This window comes from Eubalaena glacialis, chromosome 1 (genome assembly GCF_028564815.1).
Source record: "Eubalaena glacialis isolate mEubGla1 chromosome 1, mEubGla1.1.hap2.+ XY, whole genome shotgun sequence".
Classification (NCBI taxonomy): domain Eukaryota; kingdom Metazoa; phylum Chordata; class Mammalia; order Artiodactyla; family Balaenidae; genus Eubalaena; species Eubalaena glacialis.
In genome coordinates, this window is record NC_083716.1 from 48,910,305 (window position 1) to 48,927,198 (window position 16,894).

The following is a 16,894-nucleotide window of genomic DNA, read 5'->3' on the forward strand; positions in this document are numbered from 1 at the left end:
ATATCTGCTTCCCCGTCGTGCACAGGAAGCCCGTATCGCAGGCCTTGCTGGATTCCCCCACAAGCCTTGCATCTATCTGCAGATCCAGGTCTGGGTGTTCATCCTGGCCTGGTCCAATTAGATAATATTTCATTTAGGTTTTTTGTGGCTTTTATTTATGAGTAAGATTGACCTGTACTTTTTCATTTCCCATACTATCCTTTTCTGGTTCTGGTATCAAGATTAGCTCATGAAAGAAGCTGGGAGAAATAATACCTACACTATGATCATGACTATGATTTTTAAAAAATACATATATGATGCATAGAAAGTACAAAAAAAGGGATGCATTCAAAGTTAATGAATGAACAGTTGTCTGGGTCTCAGAAAGAGGAGTTTTTCTTCCATTTTTCTGTAATTTTAAATATTCTATAACAAACACATATTATTTTTTAATTAAAATAAACAGTTTTTAAAATACTTCCATGTACCGGCTAAAGTGTGCGCCCTGCAGCTTGCCATCCTCCGCTGTCTTCTCTCCCTCCCCCTCCAGCCTCACCTCTACCTGCAACAACATCCCTACAGGTGCCCCAAGCCCCTTGCTCTCAAATGCCCATGGTTGCTCTCATCCCCACATGTGAGCAAATAGCATCCACTCCACCGGAAATATTCCCGCATTGAACACATTCTGTCAAACTCAGCCCCAGAGCCCGGATCCGCTGAGCTGACTGTCCTCTCCTTCCACTCCCCAGATGCCCTGTGCCTCCCTCACTGGCACCCAGCACATTGTAGCACCACCTTTGTCGTGTCCTGGGCCCCATCGTTGCGTGCAGGGGCTGCATCCTGGTTATCACCATGTCTCCAGAACACACCAGTGCCCGACCCTAGTGGGCACTCAGTAAATGATGCTTCGTGAATGGATCTATCCACCCAAAGGTCTGTGCAGTACTCCTCACTCAGCCTCAGGTGTGCCCTCAGCATCTCTCACTCATCCCTTTAAAGGAACATTTATAAACAGCAAAGCACCATCCAAAGGAATTGGTATGTTTTAAAATCCTTCTTATATATGGAAGCTTACACTTTTAAAATCCTTTTCCAGATACTATCTGATTTGGCTCCCACACCAGCCTGGTGAGGGAGAGGAGATGGTCTCCCTTTCACACATGAGAAGACTGAAACTCAGAGAAGTCAAGAGACGTGCCCGAGGCCACACAGCCCATTGGTGGTAGGAGTTAATTATTAACCAAGGCCTCGGAACTCCAAAGCCTTGTCAGTTTTCTCTCTCACTACCATCTTGACCATCGAGGAAGCTGACCTGCTGGGTTTAGAGAAAGCTCCAGGCTTTCTGTACCATCACACACCTGTTCCTTTAGGGCTAGTGACCAGTCTCCAGTTTACCTCGAAATTGCAGAGGATGTGCTGGAAGACACCAATGTTGGTGATAGCAGAGGACCCAAAGCCCAGTTCTGCGGTGCCGGCAACGGACAGGATCAGCTGAAAAATGCGATGGTTTAGGAAACAGGTCTTTTTCCTCAGGAGAAATGCCATTATCTGCAAAGGTTAAAACACAAAGCAGTTTCCTCGTGAATGCATCGTCACCGCTCTTTCTCCCCCACCCACCTGTTCCTACCAGCACCTTTGGTCAGCCCAGTCTGAAAACGCTCCGCTCTCTGGTGCTACCTCTTCCATTCCCTTGTTATCAGAAGGAAAACATATACCAACTTCTGTGGCTGCTTCCCCACCAGTGTCTGCTTTTCTGTACTTGAGGCTTCACCTCTCACTGTGGGCCCCCGGCTCCTTCCTGAATCTTACAGATTTCCAGAATGCCACCTTCTCCTGGTTTCTTTCTACATTTCTGAGTATTTTTCTCATTTTCCTTTACTGAATCCTACATTCATACCCATCCTACAGATGTTGCTATATCACTAGGAAGCCACCACCTGCCCACGAACCCAGTTACATCAGCTTCACTTCAGGCTGCTGCCAACAGACGTGGCATTCTGCTGTGCCAGGCCCTGGGAAACTGGCAACACGCAAGCATCCATACCGAGTTGGAGGCACTGGGATCCCAGTGGCCTGCACTCATCTCAGAGACTAATAAGACAGACCTCACCTAGCCTCATGTCTCTGTTGACCTCAATCACACAAAAGTCAGGCTGACCCGCCATCCACTTGCATCTGGGTTCTCATCAACTTCATCTGGATTCTCAGCTCAGCTCATCCACAGCTCAATTCCCTACGCCTGTATCTGACACAGTCCACCCTTCTTCCTGTCCTCTCAGACACGCTCTTCCAGTGTGTCATTAGGAAGTCTCACTTGTTGTTATGGACTGAATGTTTGTTCCTCCCCAAATTCATATGTTGAAACGCTATTCCCCAATATGATGGTATTTGGAGACAGGTCTTTTGGGATATAATTAGCATTAGATGAGGTCATGAGGGTGGAGCCCTCACAGATGGGATTAGTGCCCTTATAAGAGTCACAAGGGAGCTTTCTTCCTCTCTCTGCTCTGCCATGTGAGGATACAATGAGAAGTGGGCCATCTGCAATCCAGAAGGGGGTCCTCACTCAACCTGACCATGCTGGCACCCTGATCTTGGACTTCCCAGTCTCCAGAACTGTGAGAAAATTAATTTCTGTTGTTTATAAGCCACCCAGTCTATAGTATTCTGTTATAGCAGCCCAAACTGACTGAGACAATTGTAATCAGCAAATAATATCTTTTCAGACTGTTCCAGTCACTTCTTCAGCATATCCCCACTCCCCCACCAGGACATAATTAGGATGGCTGAAAGCTGCTTGAGAAAAATCACTCAGGCTGACTGGTTTCACTTTACATTAATAGTGTCAAATGTCAAATTTGGCCTGGCAGTCCAACTCTTTTTTTAGTAAGCTGGCTTTCCTCATCCTAAAGATGATGATCTCATCTCTTCTCCTCTCTCCTTCAGCCTCCCTCCCCTCCACCACCTGACTCAGTACACAGCTGAGAATTTAGAACCCATCAGACGTGAACACTCTCATCTCCCCACCATCTGATCCACAAATGCCTGCACTGCATTCCTTCCTGTCACAAGCAGGGTTTCTATTCACCTGGCCTCTGGGACCCACCCCTCACCTGCTCCTTGGGATAGCTCTTCTCTCCTAGCTTCATCCATCCTTCTCTCTTCTGCCACTTTCTTCCCGAAAAATATGCCCTAGTAGTTCTCCTTTTAAAGATAACCTTCCTTGAACCCTAATCCCTCTAGTTTGGGCCCCATTTCTCTACTCTTCTTTGTAGGTAAACTTCTTGAAAGCACTATCGGACTTCCCTGGTGGTGCAGTGGTTAAGAACCTGCCTACCAATGCAGGGGACACGGGTTCGAGCCCTGGTCTGGGAAGATCTCACAGGCCGTTGAGCAACTAAGCCTGCAAGCCACAACTGCTGAAGCCTGCACACCCTAGAGTCCGAGCGCCACAACTACTGAGCCCTCGTGGCGTGCTGCAACTACTGAAGCTCGCGTGCCTAGAGCTCGTGCTCTGCAACAAGAGAAGCCACCGCAATGAGAAGCCCTCGCACTGCTACTAAGAGTAGCCCCCACCCGCCGCAACTAGAGAAAGCCCATGCATAGCAACGAGGACCCAACGCAGCCAAAGATAAAAAAAATTAAAAAACAGAAAGCACTATCAACACACTCAGGCTCCACATCCTCACTTCACATTCTCTTCTCAACCCCATTCCGCTGGCTGCTGCCTCTTCCTGCCCACCTGCCTTAGAAAGGTCACTAGTGACTCCCAGGTGCCAAGTCCAACAGGGACTTCTCTGTCCTTAGTTTGCTGCATTATTTATCAATAGCTAGCATTGTTTGACTATGCCCACCTCCTCAAAACACTTTATTTTTCAAATTCTTTGACAAAGCATTTCTTTGTTTTCTCTTCCTTCTTCCCTCTCAACCTCCCTTGTTGGGTTTTCACCATATTTCCAAGCTCTACCTGGTTAGTTCCTCATTGCTTCCTCCTTTGTCCTCGTCTCTCCTTTCACTACTCCTTTTCTTTGGCTGTTTCATCAATTTCCTTAGATTAAATGCCATCATGATGATATTGATGACTCTCACATCTATACCTCCCACCAAGCATGCCCTTCTGAACTCCAGAGCTGGGTATCCCACCTGATATTTTACCTCTGATGTCTCACAGTCACTTCACACTTAGCATGTCCCAAATGTCTTATTCCTTCCTTTTGGCAGCACTCTGGGTGCACAGCACTGGCTGTTTTCATATGTTACGTGCCAAGACTGCTCACAAAGACTCCAAGTCTCCCCAGATCCGGGATGCAGTCTCACATAATGTTGGATTCTATCCAGTCTCCGATCTTGACCCTTCAAACCATCTTCCACACAGGTGTCAAATGTCATTCTAAAGCATCATTCATTCCACTTCCCTGTTCTAAGCCTATGAATGGTTACTCATCACCTCTGAGATAAGATCCATGTTCCTTGGAGTGGCGGGGCTCTGACCCTTCCCTCCATCTCCATCTAGGCTGTGCACCTGCCTGCAATTGTACTTTCCTCCCAGCCATGTCGAGGAACCCATCTTGGATCCCTTAAGTGTTCATAATGTTAATCTAGAACACCATCCTCCATCTTTACCATGTTATGAAAATCCATCTTATAAAACTTGGCTGGATGTCACCTAGTCTGACAAGAGGATGATAAATAAGTTTGATAGAAATAACAGATAGGAAGGGTTATGCTCTCCAATCAGCAAACCAACAGATGAATACAGAGTAAAAGTCTAAAAAATGATTAAATCCATTCCTGAGCCAGCCAGTTAATTAAAGACCCTCGTTTTCATTCACTGATTCATTCCAAAAATCATTACTGAACACTTACTGTCTACCATGTGCTCTTAGGATGCAACAATGAACAAGCAAACCCAGTCCTGTCCTCATGGGGCTTGTGTCTAGGGGCAAAACAGACCACAAACATGGCAACAAGTACCTATACAACATGCCAAATGGGCATGCACATTAGGAAGAAACAAAGCAAGAAAACGTGTCTAGAAAGAGATGAGGTAGGATGGGGGTTCTGTTTTATAAAGAGTAGTCAGGGAAGGCAAAAAAAAATAATAAAAATCTTGTTTTTTTACTCAAACCTGTCATTTCCCACCTCTCTACCACTACCTCTTTCCCTGAATACATAAATTTTTGAAATATTTCTATTGTAAGCCATAAGAGTTTTAAAATTTTTTCTTCTGCCTTCACATGTAAAGGTACAACGAATCTCTGAATCTGATGGGTTCTTTACTCAAACTATTTGGGAGTCCTTGTCTCGTGATAATATTTTTCTCTCTACCTCATTAGACAATGTTGTAGGTTGACTGTATCTCCTCAAAATTTATATATTGAAACCTAATCGCCAGTATGATGGTATTAGGAGGCAGGGCCTTTGGGAGATGATTAGGTCATAAGGATGGAGCTCTCGTGAGTGGGATTAGTATCCTTATAAAATAGACCCCTGAGAGCTCCTTCATCTTTTCTGCCATGTGAGGACACAGCAGACAGATGGTTGTCTATGAAACAGGAAGTAGGTCCTCACCAGATACCGAATCTGCCAGCACCATGGTCTTGGATTTCTCAGTCTATAGCACTCTGAGAAATAAATTTCTGTGGCTTTTAAGCCACCCTATCTATGGTATCTTTTATAGCAGCCTAAACAGACTGAGTCAGACAGAAATTTCCACGGAGGGAGGGACTAAACCCATTTATTCATCTGTATCCCTAGCCTGACACTGTGGCTGGCTCTTAGGAGGTGCTCAGTCAATATGAGTTGAGTAAATAGATTCCATTCAAGGGCCACTTTTTGTCTCTACCATCTCTTTCTGAAAAACTCAGCCAATCCAGTCCTCTAGGCCTTCTCCGATCCCCTTTCTTTTTAAAGAAGCTCTTTGTGACTCCTCTACCAAGTGTGATGCGGCCACCTCGGCAGCTCTGGAGCACATTAACGCTCTCAAGGCACTGCATTCATGCGACAAGCACTCACTGAGAACTCAAGACGTGCCAGGCCCTGCACTGGGCAGTGAGGAGACAACGGTGAACACAACAGGGCCCAGCTCTTAGGAGCTCCGGGGTTCTGGGAAGACGGAGGGTAACCACCGGGTCATGGAGACTGCGGTAGCTCTGGAAGAGAATCTCGGACACTTGTTGCATTTGATTTGTACTAAAATTATTTTGGTATTCGTCTTATTTTATCCTTCTAGGTCTACCCACGAGAGCAGGAACTGCTTTGGACCTTTTTAGAAATGCTCACAGTAATTATTAAAATCCCTAGCCAGAGCGGACATCCATGTGCTGAACTGGGACAAATCCCACTACTACTGCCTTTAACAATATAATCAGAGAAAACTGTTATATACCAGGAGCCTCAATACTTGCATTTTGATATAAATCTGGCCACACCCATTCATTTATTCCCCAGATATTTACTGAGTCTTTCTGGTCTCAGTAATACACTGGCAAAGAACAAGCAAAGCCCAGCGCTTCAGACCATTACAGCCTGATGGAGATGAGCAGAGTGATTGTCACAGCACTGCATGGGAGCAGTCAGACCTGGGCACACACACAGTGCCACAGAGGCCGGGAGACGACCACACGGGCAGTGCAGGGCTCAGGGGAGATGCCCCCCTTGCCACTGGAGCTCGACCTGGGAAAACAAGAAGGAATGTACCTGGGAAAAATGATCAACAAACCGCGGGCACAGGAACACAGGGTCACACTATGTGTTTAGTGATCCGTGACCACACGGGATTTGAGGACACAGGAGTGTAGGGTATGAAACGCTGGCCGGGTGGGAGGTGGGGCTGGAAGGGCAGGTTGGTAGCCAGTTAGAAAGGCCTTTAAGAGTTGGGATATTGTATCAACGAGCGGACGTGTCTGAAGGGTTTGCACGAGGCAGAGGGGTCATCAGGTCTCTAATGTAGAACTGTGACTGGCGTCAGTGGACCCTGAGGGAGAGGCAGGAGGAAGGGGCTGCTGTCTGGCTGCGGCAGCAGTGCAGGTGAGAGGGGGGTGCCTCACGTGACCCCATACAGCTTTCTTCTCAGACCCTGACTCGGGGGCCGAAGAGACAGGGAGGCCCTCCCCCTGCGCCCACTGTGCCCAGGAGGAAACTGCAGCCTTTGTGCCCCAGTGACCTTGTCTAGGCTTTGACCCTATTCCTGCCCTCCATGAGTCCTTTCTTGGCTGCTTCCCAGCCAGGCAGGGCATTCCTGAAGGACAGTGTCTACAACTCGTCTGACATTATGAACAGTAAATAGCAATAACAATGACAGTGCACACACACGGCAGTTACTCTGAGCAGGCACATGTCTAAGCACTCAGCATATATTAACTCAATTATCACAATCCTACAAAATAGGTGTTGCTATTATTCCCATTTTACACAGAGGAGAACTGAAGCACAGAGAGATTAAGAACTAAAGATGGCCAACATTTCTAGGGCACTTACTCTGGGCCAGACATAATTCTAAGCCCTTCACTTGTATTAAATCATCTAGTCCTCACTGCAACCCCATGATACAGGAGATATGACAGATCATATCGTGCAGGTGGAGAAACCGAGACAGAGAGGGTTAATAACTCAGGACTCAGGCAAGGTTAAGTAGTAAGTTAGGCAGAGGCTCAATTCAAACGCAGCATTCTAGTTCTATGGTCTAGGCTCTTAGCCATCATGCTAGATGCAAAGTGGGGGGACCACAAATGATTCCTGAATTCAGCAGTGAAAGGTGCCAGCAGCCACAGACAGGTGAGCATCCCCATCCTGATCAGAGACCCTCTCTGGCTGGCTGTCACCTGGCCCTCTGCTCTGGTGACACTGGTCTCAGAACCCAGGGACCTTCAGTTTCCCTTCTCCAAAAGTCATGTTAGTGGGAATGTCCACTTGGGCCAGCAAGCCTCCTCCCTGTTCCTCGGGGATGCCAGCTCCTTGCAGCGGGGGCACTGCGGACTCAGATGTGAGGGTGGGATTACCTGGTACCCACAGATGAGCTGCATCAGGTGATCACACATGACGTTGCTGGTCAGGACCGAGTGCAGGACTTTCACAGCCGCGTACAAGGTGTGGTCATCCGTTGCTAAGGAAATGAGGCCCAGGAGGATGGCGGGCCCACCGATGAAGTCCAGGCTGCTGGCAGCAGGGCTGGAGTGGAACACCCTTACCCCTGTGTGGGACAAAGGGCATTCCTGAGTATACTACAGCTTCACTGCAGTGGAAGTTCCCCCGGCACCATGCAAGAGCCGTCAGGAACATCATTCACTCACAGCGGGGGCGCCTGTGCACAGGACAGGTTGGGAGGAAAAGCAGGGGCTTTGAAAGTTTTAGGTCAATGAGAAATCCTGTGCTGAGTCCTTTCTGGGTCACAGAAGGCTGAAACAGCCCAGGGGATTTCAGACCTCCACCCTCCGTCTCAGTCCAGAGCGCCGGATGAGCCAGCTGCCCTCTGAGCCTCAGTTTGCTGGCTGCTCTGACAACTTCTGGCTCTTGTCTGCCCTCTAGATCTGCAACGATGGACCCTTGCATCAGTTCGTGGCTTTGCTCTTGCCTGATTGCAAGGCAACCAACAGTCGCTGGCTGTTGTTTTCACCCAAACAACCACAACCATTGCCTCTGCTCAGAGGCCCCACTGTACTCACTCCATTGTGCATAGACGCCAGCCTGGTTAGTAGCGAGTTCGCGACCAGTTGTCAGATGCAGCAAAGTGCACTGACCTCTGCAGGGAGGCTAACTCTCTGGTGAGATTAACTCCTAACTCTTGCCCTCACTGTTCCAGCTCCTCAGCCCTCTCAGTCCTGCCTGCCGCTCCAGAATTCCAGGCTGCACAAGTAATGACAGCCACAACCCTTCTTCCCAAATAGCAGTAAAGGTTCATACCTAATTGGCCCACGGCCACGGCTCCAATGGTTCGAAGAGAACCCGAGAGGTGACTAGCACAATTTCTTAGCAAGAACACAGGCATGGCATTGTTGCGGGATGAAATGTTCATCTAGAGAAATTGGTAACAATTAATCCAAGAAACCTTCCTGGGAAGGAGGAGGTCTTGTTCATGAGCTCCTGGACGGCAGGCACCCCCAGGCCTGGCACTCCGTAAGTGTAAGTCAGTGAATGAATAATAACTGAACCAACGTCAGAGGGACTGAAGCCAAAAGTCAGGTTCCCCTGTCCTGCCTCCCAGGCTCTGGCTTAATCATAAGGGAGCAACTTCGGTTATACAACTGTGCCACCAGTGTCCCGCATGCTCACTAGTGTAAACAAATGCTCACAGTGAGGAGCTGATGAGAGCAGGAAGGACCTGAGGACACTGGAGGTGGAACGGTGCTGTGAAGGCCAGAGCTGCCTCCTTCCCGATCTAGGGTCATCCAGCTCTGCAAGCCCTGGCATCACCGGTCTCAGACGGCCAGGAAGACAGGGACCCTGGTCTCCTCCAGCAGAAGGTTCTGTGCTGGTAAGGCACAGCTTTGGTGCTCAACAGGACTTAACCCCTGATCCTGCCGTCTCAGTAAAGGGAAGGGGCCTTTTGTCTGTGAGGGTGGAGAGAACGTAAACAAATCAGCCCAAATTCATCAGCAGTAAGCAAAAGAGCTCTTTATGCAGGAATTAGGAAATAGGAAGTCTCATGGTATCTTCATCTATAAACATGTCTGCTTGCTGTTTTGCAAATTCATTGTTTGCATAAACACAGTGATTCAAAGAATATTTTGCAATGTTGGGGGGTTAGTAGCACCCAGAAAAGGGAAGCTCAGTAGTGTTCCCAGTGTCACAGAGGTTTTTTAAATATTCCATTTGTTCTTGCTCTACCAAGGAAAATGAAGAGCACCTACTTTCTTCTCAGAAATAAGAGGTTTAGTCTTGAGGGGTGCGAATGGGCGGGCGTCATGGAATATTTTAACAAATGAAGTGGGAAGCACGCCTGTGTGTAACTGTCTACACATGCACAAACGTGAATTAGCATTCACTTAATCACTGAAAGCTGAAGGAAGCCATGAGATCATGATTCCAAAACGGAGCAGCAAGTGAAGTTAGAAGGCATACCTCTTTGGCAATCAGGCGGCTGTCCACCTCATTGTATGCGTTTCTGATGTCTGCAACGCTGGTGATGGAGGAGCTGGCTATATGAAGGCCAAAGGAAACCCTTTCCTCTGCAACCAGGGGCATCACTTCCATACAAGGGTCCTCTCCTAAAATAACACATCTTCAGTTATTTCTATTCTCACTTTACTGAGTAGGAAATTAATCCTCAGAAGACTAAGTATCTACTGCTACATGGTGAAGTAATCACTGAGGAATGTTTGTAGCTGCTATATGTTGTTACATTGTGTGTTATATATTACATGTTTTGCCCCTACCTGTGATTTCTGACACATAGAAAACTGTAGAGAAATCTCACAATATTAACCCTACTATAAAAATAGAGGCATTCCAGGTATGAAATTACTAAAGCTTGAGACACCTATCGAGAATGCAACCTCGCTCCCAAAATGCTGGGCCGAAAGCCCTAAGGTTTTCAATGAGCTGCATGTACATGGTAAACACATCCTTTGGCATGAGTGCCCAGGTTGCTGAGTCAAGGAGAGCCACATGTGGTACTTGAGAAGCATGGTGTGAATAGAGAGTTGATGAAACTTTGGCTCTGGACCTGACCTCCTCACATTGTTCTGGCCAGTGCCCTTTGCCAGAGGAAATGAAGATCAAAGAAGACGTGGAGGCTGGAGACAGAAACACTCCACAGCACTCAATCGCCCTTCACCATGCACGAAGGCTTCCATACATAGATTCATTTATCATTCTTCCCAGATGCGAGCTGACCCCCTTGACTTGACGGAGCACAGAGAGCTATGCTCCCTGCTTGAACAGCCAACAATCAATAATGAAAATGTGGATGTTTTGTCTGCCTGTTTAATAATTGAAGACAACAGTATACTTTAGTTAAAAAGCTTCTTCATTAAAAGGAATGTAACTTATTTATCTCATTCACTTCCCCCTTTCTTTGCTGATGGTATTACCCACCCACTTTCCTCCATTATGTGTGTTGGAACTGAAATCTAAAGGAGATTGTCATTTCCTTTTCTGACATTTTCTATTGGATTGTAAATATGTAATGATCCAATTACAGAGGTTTTCCCTAATGACTGGCCTGTGCTGAGTTTATTCTTTATAAATAAGCTATAAATAACTGAATGTCCATTTAAAAACTAGTATCAGCAAGATCATTATAAATCAAAACACCCCATACCTTGGGCATGCACAGCTTGGAAGTTACCACAGTATCTTGGGCCAAGTTTGTTAATAACTTCCAGAGTTTCCATTGAGATGGCTTCTTCGAAGAGGTACGCAGGGCCCAGACGCCATATTAATAATGACTTTTGTTTCCAAACTCGAGGGGTAGCAATATATCCATAAATATCCACAAATGAAGATGGATCCATTGAAAGGAATGGTCCTGGTAAGGCCTGAATGTACAACATCTGTTAACATAAAAAGGTGGGGGGGATGTAGATGGGAGGTGTTTAATCTCAGAATTAATCAAGCAAACACATAAAATATAAAATGATGTACCTTCTTCTTCTTTCAAAGTGAAAACTTATTTTACCTAAAAACATTACAAAGATAACTCTCAAAGCTGAGAAACAGTGCACAAAACAGTTTATAAAATGCTGGTGGGAGTAAAAAACTGACACTGTGCCTTTGGAAACAAATTTGATAAGAAATATAAAGTGCCACTAAAAGGTTCATCTTTTTTTTCCCAGTCATTTCACAAAGAACTTAAATGTCCAATACTGGTACCTTAATTAAGTTTTACATACTAAAAATAATTACAGACTGGAAAGGAAGAAATAAAACTGTCTCTATTTGCAGATGGCATGTCCATGTAGAAAATTCCAAAGAATCTACCAAAATAAAGATACTTCCTAGAACTAATACCTGAGTTCAGCAAGGTCACAGGATACATGATCAACACACAAAGATCGATTGCATTCTATACACTAACAAAGAACATGCAGAAACTGTAACTGCTCACAAGAAAATTAAATACTTTTTTGCTCTGCAAAATCCCATATGAAAGAGGATGAAAAGCAAGCTATAGATTAGGAGAAATTATTTACAAATTACATATCTAACAAAGGACGGGTATCTAAAATATTTAGATAAACTCTTAAAATTCAACAGTAAAAAACAAACAATCCAATTAGAAAATGAGTGAAACACGTGCATAAGACATCACTAAAGAGGATGTACAAGTTGCAAATAAGCACATGAGAGGATGTTCAATCTCATTAGCCATTAAGGAAATGCAAACTAAAAACAAGAGATATCACTACACACCTATCAGAATGGCTAATTAAAAAAGAGTGACATCACCAAATGCAGAGAAACGGGACCACTCATCCATTGCTGGTGGGAATGTAAAATGGCACAATCACTATGGAAAAATATTTTGGCAGTTTCTTATAAAACTAAACATGCACTTACCATAGGACCCAGCAATTAGACTCTTAGGCATTTAACCCAGAGAAATGAAGACTTAAGCTCACACAAAAACCTGTACATAAATGTACATAGCAGCTTTATTTGTAACATCCCAAAACCGGGAACACCTCAGATGTCCTTCAATGGGTGAATGGTTATGTATCCATATCTGAGTAGTATGGAATACTATTCAGCAATAAAAAAGGGATGAACTACTGACACATACAACAACTAAGACAAATTTCCAGAGAATTATGCTGAATAAAAATCTAATCCTAAATATCACATACTGTATGATTCCATAGATATAACATCTTTTAAATGACAACATTTTAACTTACTGGTTGCCCAGTTTAGGGACAGGGATTGGGAGGGGGTGTGGGTGGGTGGTGGTGGTAGTTATAAAAATACAACAAAAGGGACCCTTGTGGTGATGGAAATGTTCTGTATCTTGGTGGGAGCAGTGGATGCAAGAACATACAAATGTGATAAATTGTATGGAACTAAATACACACACACGAGTACAAGTAAAACTGGGGAAATCTGAATAAATTAGCAGACTGTATCAATGTCAGTATCTTGGCTGTGATATTCTATAGTTTTGCAAGATATTCATTACCATTGGAGTAAACTGGATGAAAGGTACACAAGATTTCTCTCTTCTTACCACTAAATGTTAGCCTACAATTTTCTCAAAAATTTCAATAAAAGAAATAGTTAACAGATTATCAGAAATTCAAAAATAATAGTTTCAAAGCCCATGTAGATAAACACTTTAAAATGGTAGTGTTAACTAAGTAGTATATAAAATGTTTTATACAATAAAGTCACAACTATTTTATTAAAGGAATAAAAACTGAAAGAAACTATAAATGATGGTAAGGTAGAAGGAATGTAGGTAATCTTTATTTTTCAGTTATTTCAAAATGTGTTTATATTATAACGACTACAAAATTATACATGAATATGTATATAAATACATATTTTTTAAATGAGAGGTTATATAATTTCAGAAATATTCTTTATATCCCTACCAATTAAATAAGATTTTCAAATAAAAACAAACCAAGTTTTTCCAAGCTGTCAAGCCTACCTAGAGTGAGGTCTACTGTGCTCTCTCTGCCCTTTCCCATCCTTGTAGGCAGAGACTTTTTCTCCCACCTGACAAAGGTGCCCCACCCCTCCAATCCACCCTGTCCCCTTCTCCTCAGATTCCTACAGTGTATACTCACGGCACTATTCAGATTGATTTATAGACATAAGATGTCTCAGATTGCTCCCAAATCATTTTGCTCAATTCAAGCTGTTAACACACTCCCCACCTTTCACAGTTGAACTTGACTTCCCTTGGAAATAAAAGCAAAGGCTCTAACATTTGAGAACAGCTCTTTCACTAGGTTATCCCCAACCAAAGCCCATTCTGTTCTTGCCCAACTGTCACCTGCGTCTAAACACAGACCTTTATGTTTATCCCGATTAAATTTCACTTGCTGATTCTGACCGGACTTGTTGAAATCATCTTGGAAAGTCAACTCTGTCAGACTTGGCCCTTGGCCATTCTCCATGGCATATTTTGGCATATTCCCATAGCATCATACCACTTCCAACCTCCCTGCTGACTGAATCTGGTTTAGCTGGTCCCACAGGGTTGGATGTTCATCCATGTACCAATTCACTGAACAATACCATCAGCCAGTCCATGTTACTCCTTGTGGCTATAAATTCAGTGCTATTCATCAAGTGTTTATTGCATGCTTTCTGTATGCCAGTCCTGTGCTAGGTGCAAGCAAATTCCAAATATCAATGGGACAAGCCTCTTAGCCTCAAGGTACATGATCTATTTCACAGAACACAACCTATTCTATGAAACAAGACAGAATGCCAACATATTCTGTGAAAGAGGACCAAAACTAGTCCACTCTGTAATTATGCCTAAACAGATTAAAAACAAAGACACTGGGAAACCACAAATGTGACCACACTTTCCATCCTGGCTAACGTGAGTGACCACTGCTCCTTCTCCACTGACAGCTCAAGCCCTGCCCCATTCCTCCTACCTCCTGAAAAAAGTTCTGAACATACACAGACACCAAATTGCCTTTCTGACAGCACCCAAGTCAGAACAAACTGACCTCCACTTCTTCGAACCCTCCCAAAAAATCACCTAAAATGAGCCCAAATCCTATTAGTTCCTCCTAAGTCCTTATTACCCAATGGGGTAAGGAGTCTCTTGCTACAGCAAGCTTAATAAATGTAACTCTTGTTTTGTACTATATGCACGCTCCTGGAGGTATTTGGCTGGTAGGCATGGACAATTCCTAACACCTAGTAGGTGTTCAATAAATATTTAATGAGGGAAGGAAGGGAGGGAAGGAATTGTTAATGATTTAAGAAAAAAGTTAACTTTATGTTTTGAAGGACCTTTGTCATGCTCCTGGTGAATCTTTCTGGTTACCACTGCTTTTTTTGATAAGACATTTACCAGAAGATAGCATCAAATCCATCTTCAAGCGTTCCACAGAATTTAGGTTGTTCTAACCTAATGATTCTCAACCTGGGCGATTTTGCCCTCCCCCACCAAGACATTTGGAAATGTCTAGAGACATTTTTGGTGGTCACAGCTGGGCAGAAGGAGATGCTATAGAATCTTTGGTGGGGGCACAGATGCTGCTAAATGTCCTAATATACACAGAATAGGACCCCACAGCAAAGAATGATCGGGCCCCAAATGTCAAACTATTGAAATGGGAAAACCCTATTAATCTCAAGTTCTCCATTCTGGCTTAATATTGGAATCACTTGGGAAACTTTGAAAACATCACCAAATTACCCCACTCACAGACATTCTGCTGTATTTAATCTGGGGTATAGCCTATGCAAGAGAACTTTTAAAAGACTTCTCAAATGATTCAAGAACATAGCCTAGGTTGAGATGCTGTCTCTGGAACCTGGGTGAAAATCTGGCTGCACCTGCCCTCTGTGGTCTTCTGGGTCCTTCTGTCTCTGGCTTCTTCGGGGACCTCTGACAGTGGTCGCTGAAGCACGCCTGCCAGGTCTTCATCTCCCAGCTTCCTCTCCCTTATGCCCTAGGACCTCAGGTGTCTCTAAATGACAGTGACGAGATGCTTCCTCCAGCTATATGTTCACATTCTATTACCTTCTCTAAGCAGGGGACCATCCTTTCCTCATCATTCTTGCTCTAAATCTGGCAAGACATGTTGGTGTCTTTGCAAGTCCTTGTGTCTTGCTGCTAAGTGTAGCATGCAGACTGGCTGCATTAGATTCACCAAAGAGCCTCTTAGAAAAGTAGAACCTTGGGTACTGCTCAGACCTCCCTGGGGAATTCACACCTTAAAATGTGAGAAGCCTTGTTTTGTTCACTCTGGAGATTTATATTCTCTTATGACTATTCATAAAATCATAACTGTCATGACTATTCTTATTTCCGTGTTTTAGTTTCTGCCCTGGTTGTGTGACCATCATCTAAAGATGTTCTTTTTATGCCTGAGCTCAGCCAGGTGTTCTGGACAGCAAGGGGGTTTCATTAGATACCAACGCTGCTGCCAAAAGAAAGCAAAGAACTGAACTGAGGCCACTCTAGGGTGGTGTGGCCGGGAGGCATGTCCATGGGGCAAGTACAGCTGGGGAAAACCATCTCACCTTGGCTGAGCCGATGACCTGTCCATCCAGATAAGTGGAAACGGTACAATTCCTTTTCATTTCCTTTGTGACAACCACAGCCAGATGGTGCCACTGACCACAGGCCAGCAGCTGGCCACACCTGACCCGAAGCTGGCGTCCCGCAGAAGGCTCAGGGTCATCCTCGGGTTCCATGACATCTGGAAGAGAACACAAACACCAGACCTGGCCTGCAGTGTCAGACAGCAGCAACCCGGCAGAAGGGGGCCTTGTGCCCATGGAGCCAGTGCCGAGTCTCCCCGCCATAGAATACTGACAACAGCAGCTGTCATTGCTGGAGCTCTTGCTTTGTGCCAGGCACTGAGGTAGGCACTATTGTGATTTCCATGTTACCATCCTGAGGCACAAAGAGGTTAGGTAATTTGCCTAAGGTTGCATAGCCAGAGTTCAAGCCCAGGAGTCAGGCTGCAGGGTCTACCCCTCACTAGACTGCTGCCTCCACAGTGATGCACATAGGGTGGCGAATACCTGCGAGGGAAGGAGCCTAGGCGGCTGTGCTGCGTGTAAAGGATGCCAAGCCAAACCCTGGGCCTTCCAGTGTCAATGTCTCACTATGAAATGGGGCACACAAGAACAGGCATGGCCATAATACCCTGGCCTTGGCCATCTCAGGTCAGTTCAGGCCATCGCAGGCAGGTGAGCTTGGAGAGCCGGGCTGAGCTCCTTGAGGCAGAGCCAGGACCAGCCACCTGTACAACTGAGGGAGGGCGGGTCCCCC

The 16,894-nt window shown here is 45.1% G+C and overlaps 1 protein-coding gene across 1 annotated transcript in view; it reads right to left on the reverse strand.

Annotated features, from left to right (window-relative positions):
* The window catches only part of WDFY4 (WDFY family member 4), a 250,641-nt gene that overhangs the window by 162,389 nt on the left and 71,358 nt on the right, over positions 1–16,894 (reverse strand). Inside the window, exons 19-24 of the mRNA XM_061196332.1 lie at positions 16,138–16,316; positions 11,243–11,474; positions 10,042–10,187; positions 8,884–8,995; positions 7,983–8,173; positions 1,378–1,530 (exon numbers count right to left, since the gene is read on the reverse strand). Of these exons, the coding sequence (XP_061052315.1) occupies positions 1,378–1,530; positions 7,983–8,173; positions 8,884–8,995; positions 10,042–10,187; positions 11,243–11,474; positions 16,138–16,316 (1,013 nt within the window). The remainder of the gene's footprint in view (positions 1–1,377; positions 1,531–7,982; positions 8,174–8,883; positions 8,996–10,041; positions 10,188–11,242; positions 11,475–16,137; positions 16,317–16,894) is intronic.